The sequence below is a fragment of the Acomys russatus genome, chromosome 24 (assembly GCF_903995435.1).
Source record: "Acomys russatus chromosome 24, mAcoRus1.1, whole genome shotgun sequence".
In the NCBI taxonomy this organism is placed as follows: Eukaryota; Metazoa; Chordata; class Mammalia; order Rodentia; family Muridae; genus Acomys; species Acomys russatus.
The window spans coordinates 816,161-828,582 of record NC_067160.1 but is presented as its reverse complement, the minus strand read 5'-3'; the positions used below and the strand labels follow the sequence as shown (position 1 = coordinate 828,582).

The 12,422-nt window shown below is 35.0% G+C and overlaps 1 protein-coding gene across 1 annotated transcript; it reads left to right on the top strand.

Annotated features, from left to right (window-relative positions):
* Positions 1-706: 706 nt before the first annotated feature.
* Positions 707-1,678, top strand: LOC127207329 (olfactory receptor 10AG1-like). Its single transcript, XM_051166724.1, has one exon. The coding sequence runs from the start codon at positions 707-709 to the stop codon at positions 1,676-1,678; it is 972 nt and encodes a 323-aa protein (XP_051022681.1).
* The last annotated feature ends 10,744 nt before the right edge of the window (positions 1,679-12,422 follow it).

The window sequence follows — 12,422 nt, the reverse complement described above, 5'->3', positions numbered from 1 at the left end:
AAGAATAGCTTATTCTTCAGAATATACTCCAGAGGAGCAAAAAGGAAGGTTAACTTGACAAAATAATTAATTTACAAAATAATAAAAAAAAGACAACATGAAAGAAAATGAGTCTAGTTGCAGTCTTAATAATGAAACAATAAACATTGATACAGGAGTGAGAGATAAATAACACAAAGCTTTCTTTACAAATCTGTAATATACGAGAGAGAGAGAGAGAGAGAGAGAGAGAGAGAGAGAGAGAGAGAGAGAGAGAGAGAGAGAGAGGGAGAGAGAAAGTGTCTTGGTTTATTATTTGTTCACTTCTCTCTGTTCAAGCTCAGTCTCTATCTTTCCTTGGTCCATAGAGTTTTAGGTTTTTCCTTTTACTCCAAATGTGAATCTCTTAAGTCACTTGAGCTGACAATGCTCTCAACAAAAAGCATAAACTAGCAAAACATATTTGAAAAAATAATCATCACTAAACAATTTCTTTGTGTCAATATATACTAATTTAATAAAATAGAACTGCTATTATTACCTGAATTTAAATGATCTTTACTATTTATCTCTTAGCTACAGCAGTTCCAAGTCTCACCGAAACACTATAAGTTAATGATGATATTTCAGTTATGTATATCGATCGATGTTATTCAATCAAGTACAGTAACAATGTACTTGTTAATGTAACAAGTCAATGTTAATATCAGGTATGCATTAATTAACCATGTTTTATTTATCGTGTGTAGATGATCGGAAAATCAGAACAGAAAAATCGAATGCCTCTTTTCTGATAGAATTTGTCCTACTTGGGTTTTCTGATGTTCCTAGTCTCCAGTGGATTCTTTTTGGGATATTTTTGCTCATGTACTTGATGATTCTGATGTGCAACAGTATTATAATGCTAATAACAAGAATGGACCCTGCTCTGCAGACTCCTATGTATTTTTTCCTTAGCAACTTTTCTTTTGTGGAAATCTGTTACGTAACGGTCACCATCCCAAGAATGCTTGTGGATCTTTGTACCCAAAAAGGAACTATCTCTATATTAGCCTGTGCCACACAAATGTGTTTCATTCTTATGCTTGGAGGCACAGAGTGCCTCCTCCTGACAGCCATGGCCTACGACCGTTATGTGGCTATTTGTAACCCTCTGCACTATTCTTTAGTCATGAACCAAAGGACCTGCACCCAGTTGGTTGCTTCCTGCTGGATCAGTGTCATACCAGTTGTGATTGGACAAACATGGCAGATTTTCTCATTGCATTTTTGTGGCTCTAATAGAATTAATCACTTCATCTGTGACATCCCGCCAGTACTAAAACTTGCTTGTGGCAACACATTTGTGAATGAGATAGCAGTCTACGTAGTTGCAATGGTGTTCGTCATGGTTCCCTTTGTGCTGATCATTTTTTCCTATTGCAAAATTATCTTCAGCATTCTGAAACTGTCGTCAGCCAAAGGAAGGGCTAAGGCTTTCTCCACCTGCTCCTCTCATCTGACCATTGTAGTCTTGTTCTACGGAACAGCTGGTATCACATACCTACAACCCAAGCCAAATCAATCAGAAACAATTGGAAAACTCTTGTCTCTTTTTTATACAATTTTGATCCCAACTCTGAATCCCATTATATACACTCTGAGGAACAAGGACATCATGGTGGCTCTGAGGAAACTTTTCAGTAAGTTACTAGTGTGAGATAAAGGCTTGAAAAGTGCATATCTGTTTATCATTTAGACCAAAAAGAAAAATATTTTTATTCTGATGTTCTTTGATGCTGATTAAATTTATTTTTACCACCCACACTATGCCATTCTACATTCATCTAATGGTTTGACATAGGGCTGACATATCTTCAGGTTACAGATTAAATCTGTGGCCCGGGGCTGTTCCAAAGACTTTCCTCTTTACTGTTAGCTAAATACTCTACCAGGCTACTAGAGCAGCTCCTTGCAAGCTAACTAAGTTTTTCCTGTAGCCAGAGGCTGTTTTCCTGCTCTGAGGCGGACTTACTTTGCCTTTTATGTCCTTTCTTCTTTTACTCTGTGGTTAATATTAGTCCATTGAACATTTTAGAGCTCTAACATGTAGCGGGAGTGTGAAGATCAAGCATGGGTAGAGGAGTAGCTCAAAGGATGCTATTTCTCATTAATTGTTTGTCATTGATAGATTTCAGGTGAGTAAGTCATTTTCTTTAATCATTTATGCATCAATGACATGACTAGCCCCCAGTCGATAATATTGATCTATGGCCACACAGAGGGACTTGCTTGTACTCAGTAACAAAACAAAACTAGAAGTCATGATCTTTAAAAAGGAAGGGATAGTGAAGAGGCAGGATTTATAGGAGTCAGAGACGGATATGAGAAGGTGAGATAAAGTATGCAGAACTCATTACACACATATACCCAAAGTAAAACTCATGACGCACACATAGTGTAACTCAAACTCATCATACCCATGGGTAAAATTGATGAACCACCTTGACAGTAAACAAATCATAATGCGTTAATTACATTTTGTATATAAATTGAAGCATTGTCTCAATTCATCCTTGGTGGCACAATCAGTGGAAGGCTCATCTGCTGAAGGACCAAAAATTTTGAAGCTATATTTATATTTTGTTTACTATATTTATGCTAAAACATGTACAGAAATAAGCATAAAAAATAAAAACTATTTAAGCTATGAAAACTCTTGCTAAATGAGTACAGGTCAATATTCCCACTATTAAGAAATGAAACAATTTATCTTTTATGAAAGTATGGTTATTTCCTAAATTAAGAAATTTAATGTACCTATAAACATAGGCAAAACCAACTTTATTGTCCTGACGTAATTGTCTTGGAGGCTTACTGCCTCTGTCTGATAACCTAGAAATATCTTGCCTCTTTACAATTTGATCTACTTCTAAAATGTTTTCAGCCTCTGAGATGGAGTGCGGAAAAGCATATGCTTTGTAGTACTTCTTAAACTCTGGCTAGCTGGCTCAACTCAATTTTTCTGGCTCAAACTCTTCTCCAAGCCAATTGATTCAATGTGGCCAATCTCTCATCCTCTGACTGAATAGCCCCGATTGGCCTCAAACTAATTTAGCAATCTATTCTACTCTTCTGGCTCCTTCTCATTCTACGGCTTGTGTCTTGTTTGCTCTCTCTTCAATCTCTTTTTATAAAATTCTCCTGGTAAAACTGCCTCTCAACTCACTGACTCACTCGAACTGACTGAAAAGCACTGACCAGAACCCAAGAGATCTGCATGCCTCTTTCTCCTGAGTGGTGGGATTTAAAGGTATATAACACAGTACCTAGACTTAATCTTTTCTTTACTTGAAATGTTCTCTGTACATGCCTGGACTTAAACTTTGTCTCCTGGGATTAAAGGCATGTCTGTGTTTCACTCTTTTCAGAGCAGTCAATTTCTGAAATGAAATTCCTCTACACAAATCTATTTTAGGGTTTGGAGAGATGGTTCAGCAGTCAGGGGCACTTGCTGCTCTTCCAGAGGACACGTGGAACCTCATAACTATCTTTTACTCTGGTTATAGGGGATCTGATGCCCTGTTATGGTTTCTGTGGGCATCAGCTAGGCACATGGTACACAAAAATACAAACATATAGTTTTAAAATTAATACATTTTATTTTTGAATATGTAACTGAATACTAAAATATTTCATGCATATCAAAATATACATTAAATGATACATAATCAATATATATTATTATACATTTGAAGGAATAATATATTGTATACTTATTGTCCTATATAAACACATAAAATATATTCTTTGAAAACATAAAAACACATAGTATCTTAAGAATTTCAACTTAGGATGACATATTCAATTACAAATAAATATACTCATAAAACCATAAGAATTTCAAACACTTTTAATGCACAATTTACATTATTATAGTTTAAAAGAAAAATGTGTCTCCTAGTGATGTTTGAAGCTAACCCCATAAAATACAACAAGCATGATTGTTTAAACACAAATTTAAGAAAGGATGACACTAATGACATGCCAAAGTGGACGAGAAAAAGCCCATGGGACCTCATCACTACAGCAAGTCTAAAGAAAACTAATGAATGCCTAAAGCAAGAGAAATGGGAAAGAGCACACCGATTGTTTATACAGTGCCAAATGGTCAATCTTAATAAAATACATGCGAGTAACATTATGTAAACTGAGCTGGTTATATATAGGAAAGTCTATCCATATGTACATGTGTATATAACAGCAGTTAGTGAACAAAAGGAAGCCATATTTGAAAGAAACCAGGAGAGGTTTAAGGAAGAGTTTGGAGGGAGGAAAGAGAAGGGAGGAATGTTGTGTTGTGATAACATTATAACTATATATATATTTGCCCTTATCAAAACAAACGAAAAACAAGAAGTATGGTAAATGCATAAAAGGAGGGAGTGTGTGAAATAACAATAACAATACTTTAAAAAGCCACAAGGAATCATAATAAATATTTACCTAAAAGTAAAGCTAAAACCCAATAATAACCTTAATTCCATACATAAATATTCACATATAGTTTTTGTTTGTTTAATTTTGTTTTGTTTTCTTGTTTGAGATGGATTCTCTCTATTCTGTAGCTCTAGCTGTCCTGGAACCCACTATATAGAACATACAGACTTAGTGAACTTTTCTCATCTGCGCTAACAGTGCTCCCTCCAATGACAAAGATCACCTAATAAAAACACCAATACCAGGCATGAGAAGCCCTCTTTTAAGTTACTGCCCAAGACAATCAAAATGAGTCCCAAAACATACAGCCAATTCCTGCTCTCCTTGTTTATTCTGAGGAAGAGGAATGTGAGCCCCTACTGTTGAAGGTAACATGGATTTCAGAAACACGCTGAAGCAGTCCTCAACGCCCCCTTCCTGAACGCTATCATTCATAGTATCAGAAAGGGCTATGTAAGCTCCCAAAGGACGGAGGCAACCAAGAGTTCAACCCAGATGAGATGCCTATGAAGTACATAAGCAACCATCATGATGTAATAGCATTAGGAATCTGTCCCACCGATTCCTTGGTGGTAAACTTCAGGCCTCTAAATGGAGTTAACATGAGGGATCCTGCTCAACAAAAGAGAAATCCATTTAACTATTCAGTGTTTGAATCCACAGTTCCTTAAGGAGAATCTACAGCTACTAATGTACTAAACCACAATAATCTCTAACAAAATTCTATAAATATTTGTCCTACACCTACAGGTAAGGGTAGCATTCAACCCTCATCTAGGAAACATCGCTTTGTAACAGAAGGACATCACTACAAAACAAAAACACAACAAATCTGTCAAGATGCAGATTTATGGTGTGGAGTCCCAATTGATATTTTTATAAAACACCTAAGTGCCTAATCCTCAAGAGTCAAAACAGCTCTCAGATTTGGTTTAAACTCACTCCATGACACTTGATTTTTGACAAAGAAGCCACAACCATTCAATGGAAAAAAGATAGCATCTTCAACAAATGGTGCTAGACTACCTGGATATCTACTTGTAGAAAAATGCAAATAGATGCTTACTTATCACTCCGCACAAAACTAAGGTCAAAGTGAATTAAAGATCTCAACATAAAATCAGACCCTAAATCTGTTAGAAGAAAAAGTGGGGAAGAGCCTTGAGCTCACACCTATCAGAATGGCTAAGATCAAAAGCTAAGGTGACAGCACATACTGGCAAAGATGTAGGGAAAGGGGAACACTACTCCACTGTTGGTGGGAGTGCAAACTTATACAACCACTTTGGAAATAAATCAGGTGCTTTCTCAGAAAATTGAGAATAATTCTACCTCAAGACCCAGCCATACCGTTCCAGGACATATACCTAAAAGATGTCTACCATACAAGGACCTTTGCTCCACCATACAACAAGTACATATTTGCTCAACTTTGTTCATACCAGCTTTGCCCATAACAACCAGAATCTGGAAACAACCTAGATGTCCCTCAACTGAAGAATGGATAAAGAAACCATGAAACATTTATACAATGGAATACTACTTAGCTATCAAAAACAAGGAAATCTTTAAATTACAGGCACTGGATAGAATTAGAAAAAACACACAACATCTTGAGTGATGTAACCCAGACCCAGAAAGGCACGCATGGTATGGTATACATTCACTCTTAAGTGTATATTAGTCAGCAAGATGGCCAACAGAAAACAAACTCTATGATATTCTTCTGGTTTCATCTCTTTTCATTAGGGCACTTCTTTGTCTTATTGGTCCCTTTTACTTTATTATGGCTTCAGAGTTTGTGTTCTCTCTCTCTCTCTCTCTCTCTCTCTCTCTCTCTCTCTCTCTCTCTCTCTCTCTCTCTCTCTCTCTCTCTCTCTCTCTCTCTCTCTCTCTCTCTCCTCTCTCTCTCTCTCCTCTCTCTCCTTTCTCTCTCTCTCCTTTCTCTCTCGTGCCTGAGTGCATGTGTGCGTGCGTGTGTGTGTGTGTGTGTGTGTGTGTGTGTGTGTGTCCATTTGTTTGTATCTGGTTGGAAGACAGACAGAGAGAGAGAGAGAAACAGAGACAGAGATAGAAATGGATAGACAGACAGAGAGATGGAGAGAGAAAGAGAGATGCAGACAGAGAGAAACTCAGAGATTCTTATGGGTTTTTGTTGTTGTTGTTGTTGTCCATTTTCTTGTTGTTTTCTATATTGAGAAAAAAGGGGCCAGAATTTGTGGTGTGAGGAGATGAGAGGATCTGAGAGAGGAATATTCATCAGAATACATCATATGGAAATTTTTATGTTGTATAAATAAAGAAATGAAATTATTTAAAATTTGTTTATGCTTTTTAAAAATAGTTTGAATATTTAAGATTAGATACTGTCTAACCCTGAGGAGTAAAAGCTGCCCAGGAGATAGGAATATTTTAACAAATATGTTTCATTGTGTCATATGAAATGTTTTTCATGTTCTAATAAAGTAAAGTTACTGTGGAAATTAAAAATAATATATGTATCTTAAAAGAAAATTTTTATAGAAGTAAATATTAAAGACTGTTATAATTGAAAAACCACTTGACAAAATGTCAAATAATTATTCACAGATGTTTAAATCAATTTTCTCCGAAAGGATGTGGCGTGGTTTATTAGTCACACTCCAGGGAAATCTGCATGTCCAGAAGTAGTTGGCTAATAGAAAATAGACTTAATATTTCCCCAGTGGTCAGATTATTTATTTGTTTTGGGGGGGAGTTATTGATCTTTTACTTCTTTGTTTTAGGTTTCATTTAATTGGCTTTTTTTGTTTTTTGATTTTTTGTTGTTGTTGTTTTGTTTTGAAAGGGGGGTAGGGAAGAAGGGAGAGAGGGAGGGAGGGGAAGAAGATTTTTCCTACATTGTGGATTATTAATATCAATCAATTTCTTTCCTCAAATGTTATTCAATTGCCTAAAGTATTTGTTTTAAATTTTCATGTTATGAATTTGTCTTACTATTTTTATACAATTTTCATTTATATTTGTGTGGTTTTCTACCATCAGAAGATCTCTAATAGATTTTACCAAATGTGGTTTGCTCTCACAGTACTAAGATATAGGAGGTTTTATCAGGAATTATTTTCTTTCTTTTTTTTTTTTTTTTTTTTTTTTTAGAAGAGTACACTCATAGTGATTTGGCTATTTGTATTTGTCAAACTTGAAATAAACATCTTCCTATCTTGTTGGGTCTAAAGTTGTGTTTCAAATTCAGTATAGATCATACAGCGTCTCTATTGACTTACATCCGTTATCTTGTCTAAAAAGATCTTATCCCCTAGCCAACTAGACTTGATTGTGAAACTAAACTATCTGGTCTCCAACCTCCTTCAGAGACTTGAGAAGAAATAAAACTTAAATGCCTGAGTGAACTGGCAGTATAGGTTAGCAGGTTCCAAAATGAACAACAACAAAAAAATGACTGACAGAGTTTACTGCCTAAACAGTCACCTAACACTCTCTATAACAATGGAGAGTCATCTTTGGATTTCTAGTCCAGGATCTCTGCCAGACTTATTAAGGAGACAGAAACTATTGTGGACTTGTCTACCCTATCTTCGCAGAGTTCGGCAGTTGACTCTACCTGAATCTAAGCTGCCGATATTTAGGCAGATTTCTTTCTGTGCCAGAAACGAGGACATTTTACCCAGTGGCTAGTTTGCCACATTTGAATCCAACTCCATAAGAAGGTTCTTTGATGTTCCTCATCTTCTTTAAGGTAGAATGGGTGTTGCAAGGAGTTAACTGTGTTGCTATCAAGGAATCTTTAGAATAATTAAAAACATCTTTAAATGCCTTATTCTGTGGGTCTCTGAGGCTTTAGAAGACCTTATTTAACTAATTTATCTTATATTTCTATAAAATCCTATCTATCTGTTAGACCTAAGATATATATTCTTGTGATAAAATCTGATTAGTATTTGGCATGACCATGATTTTCATCAATATACAAAATCCATACCAATGACTTGGAAATAACATTCATTACGAGTAACAATTAAGGCCTCGAGTTGAGGAGTAGATTCAACAATCTACCTTTTGTTCTATCTTCCCTTTATATTTCTATATTCCCGTTCTTTCTTTTCAATCCTATCTCCTTACATATGAAAGAAAGATAAAGGAAAAGAGAGACATCCCTGAGTCCAACCTAGTTTTCTTTCTGTATAACGCCAATTATAACTTATTACCAACTTCCAATGAAAATAAGCACCTAATGACCAAGAGAGCAAACAGAAACTTACCCGACCCCTATTAGAGGAAATGGGGTATTGTTCTCTTAAGGTTTCTTCAGGCTGATTTAGGGTGAATAATACCTTTGAAGGAGGCGAAAATTATTGGGGAAAATGGTTAAGCAAGTCAGGGATAGCATTTGTGGTTCACTTTCTAAATGTTGAGAAATTCCAGGCTTAATAGAAGTCCTGTGTCAGATAGTCTGAAATGCTGGAACAATTGGGATCAGAAGTATTCTACAATGCTGTCATGGACACTGTCCTGTTCTGATGGGTAACAAAAACTGAGGTGCCTGGGGCTGGAACATGGAGGATGCAGGATGTCGACACCCAGCTGAGAGGAACGAATCCTGTCAGGTCTGATTGAGCATCAGTGTCCAGTTCTTTTGTTCCCATAATTTATTTTTAAGAAAGTATATAGTTTACTTTGCAGTGTGCAACTACAACCATGTAGTATAATTTATTCACTGGAGCCACAGTTTAGTAACATTAGGTTATATTTGGAAATTTTTATTCATTTTATATATTTAATTAAGATAGATTCAAAATATAATATTAAATTATCATTGATGAGTCTATATTTTTCCTGAAAGTATTTTATATTTTTATTTAAGTAGTACATATTTTGCAAGGTATTTTAATATTAACATAAAATTCAAATACAAGAGTAATAATTTTTAACATTTGATCTTTATCAAATTCTCTCAAAGTGCAAGTTTAAAAGTGATTACTAGTTATTTCTGTTTGGCATCAGTGTTGGAAGGTTAACTAATGAACCCTATCAAGCACAGTTCTTAAATCATGATTGGACGTCAGAATCCTCTTTGCTGCCAGCTTGTTCCTTTGTCTTTACATAAATAACAATGTGGCAGTTGGTCAATAAATATGGAAAATAATGTCATAAAAATTTTCAGTAACAGTTTAAAGTTGTAATTATTACACAGCCAACAGTGACTGTAGACCCACACAAATTGTGTAGAAAATTCTTTCAAGATTCATTCTGAAACAATTCATAGTGAAATATTGTAAAAATAAAGTAAAATTTAATAGTTATAAATCTAGACATAAATATAGAATAATAAAAATAAAAAAGGAACACACCAATGTAATCAGGTCTGTTCCCACATGAATGTACAGAAAAAAGTTGACTAGGCTGATAGAAACATTTAGGAAATGTTTACAATGAGCTGTGGTGAGGCTCATCACCACAGTATATATTATAAAAAAAAAATGTAAGATCTATTTAGAAAAGCTTAATTATTATAGGGGCTGATAAAACCACAACATACTTCCGAGTTCCTAGATAAAAAGGATAATCCGACAGTGTTCTGTCTTGAGTTTCTATCTAAATATATGAACATGAAATGTGAATAAATTTATGACTTCCAATTTCCAAAAAGTTACACTGAACTGAAAACTCAGAATAATAGTGAGTAGAATTCAATTTAATGTGGCAACCTGTTATTCATTAATTTCATAGGAAAATGACACATAAGAATAATATTTAGAATTCACTTTTACATATTAAAATATTCTACTATTATTTTGGTCATGTGTTAAATGTAATCTTGAATTAAAGACCATAAAATACCCATGTAAGGAGAAACATACAATATGAACAGATTAATTATTAAAATAAATATGAGCAGACATTGTCTATTTGGCTTGAGAGAAAAAAATTATAATGGCAGTGTATACCATCAACCCACAAAATACAAAATATTTTTGTATACTGTTTAGGAAAACAATCTTTACTTTAAAAAATTTAGACCATGTACAAGGGCTGTACTTTTATTTCAAGGGCACTGAAAAACTTGAAAATGTCTTACCACTACTTTATAAATGATAAAAATAATTTTTTAATTATTAAAATAAATATGAGCAGACATTGTCTATTTGGCTTGAGAGAAAAAAATTATAATTGCATTGTATACCACCAACCCACAAAATACAAAATATTTTTGTATGCTGTTTAGGAAAAAAAATCTTTACTTTAAATAATTTAGAGCATGTACAAGGGCTGTACTTTTATTTCAAGGGTGCTGAAAAACTTGAAGATGTCTTACCACTACTTTATAAATGATAAAAATAATTTACAGACAAGGAAATGCTCTTCACTTTTATTTGAATCATCCCTACAGATGAACTATGCAGAAATCATGGCAGAGGACAATGCTTCCACTGTGTCACAGTTTCTCCTCCTGGGATTTTCAGACCATCCTAACCTCCAAGGGTTTCTGTTTGGAATGTTCTTCATAGTTTACTTGATTATCTTGATTGGAAATACCTTCATAATTGTGATAACTAGAATTGATCCTGCACTACAGAAGCCCATGTGCTATTTTCTGGCCAATTTTTCTCCTCTTGAAATCTGTTACATATCAGTAGCTCTCCCCAGGATTCTGTTCAACATTGGTACTCAAGACAGAAGCATTTCTGTGCTGAGCTGTGCCACGCAAATGTGTTTCTTCCTTGTGCTGCTCTTCCTATTCTCTATACATTTAGTGTTTGGTTGGAAGGATTTTATAATCTGGTCTAATCTATTTAGTCTGCTGTACACTTTTTGTATGTTTATAGGCATCTCTTTCTTTAGGTTGGGGAAATTTTCTTCTATGATTTTGTTGAAAATATTTTCTGGTCCTTGGAGCTGGAAATCATCTGTTCTATTCCTATTATTCTTAGTTTTCATCTTTCCATAGTGTCCCTTATTTTCTTGGATGTTTAGTGTCAGGAACATTTTAGATGTAACATTTTCTTTGACTGGTTTATTGAATTTTTCAATTGTATCTTCTACACCTGAGATTTTCTCCTCTCTCTCTTGTATTCTGTTGGCGATGGCACAATACATTTGACCAACATTTTTTTTCTTCATACAAGGCATATGGGGGTAAAGATGGAGCAGAAAATGATGGAATTCTCCAACAATGACTGGTCCAGTTGGATACTGATGGCATGAGAGGAAGCCTGCTCTTGACATTGTTAATGAGACTGTACTATACTTGTGGACAGGCACCTGTTATAACCAGCAACAGTGAGGTTTCAACCCAGCAACTGTCAGAAACTGATTCAGATACTCCAGGCCAAACATTAGATTCATCTTAGGGTTTCATGCGTAAGAAAGGAGGAAGGATTGTAGTAGCCAGAGGCGTCAAGGACACCACAAGAATATCTTTAGGATCAAAGACTGAGCCCTTAGTAGATCGCAGACTGAACCACCAACCAGGGAGTGTACATAGTAATGATCTAAGTTCTCTGCATACATGTATCAGTTGTGTAGCTTGAATTTTATGTTTGATTACAAACAGCAGGACCAGAGGCTGACTCTGACTTTGCTATCTGACATAGGACACTTTACTTCTTACTGAGTTGCCTCTAGCAGACTCAATAGGAGAAGATCTTCCTAGTCTTTTCCTACTGGTTGATATCCATGGGAGCCCTCCGCTTTTCTGAAGAGAAAGAGAGGAGAAGTGAGTGGAGGGAATAGAAAGGGAAAAAAAAAAACTGGGAGAAGATGAAAAAGAGGAAACTGTGTTCAGAAAGTAAAGTAAATGAATAAATAAAAAATTTAAATATATGAGATAACTAAAAAATGAATACTAAGAATATTGGCAAGTCGTTTTACAATGAATATTGATGAGCTGTTTTCTTAGAATATTTTTCTGTGGAGATAGAAAATAGTTCAAAGTAGTGATTAACACACAACTTTAAATAAAAGTG

Coding starts and splice junctions, on each gene's coding strand:
- LOC127207329 (XM_051166724.1), top strand. CDS start 707: ATGTTTTATTTATCGTGTGTAGATGATCGGAAAATCAGAACAGAAAAA.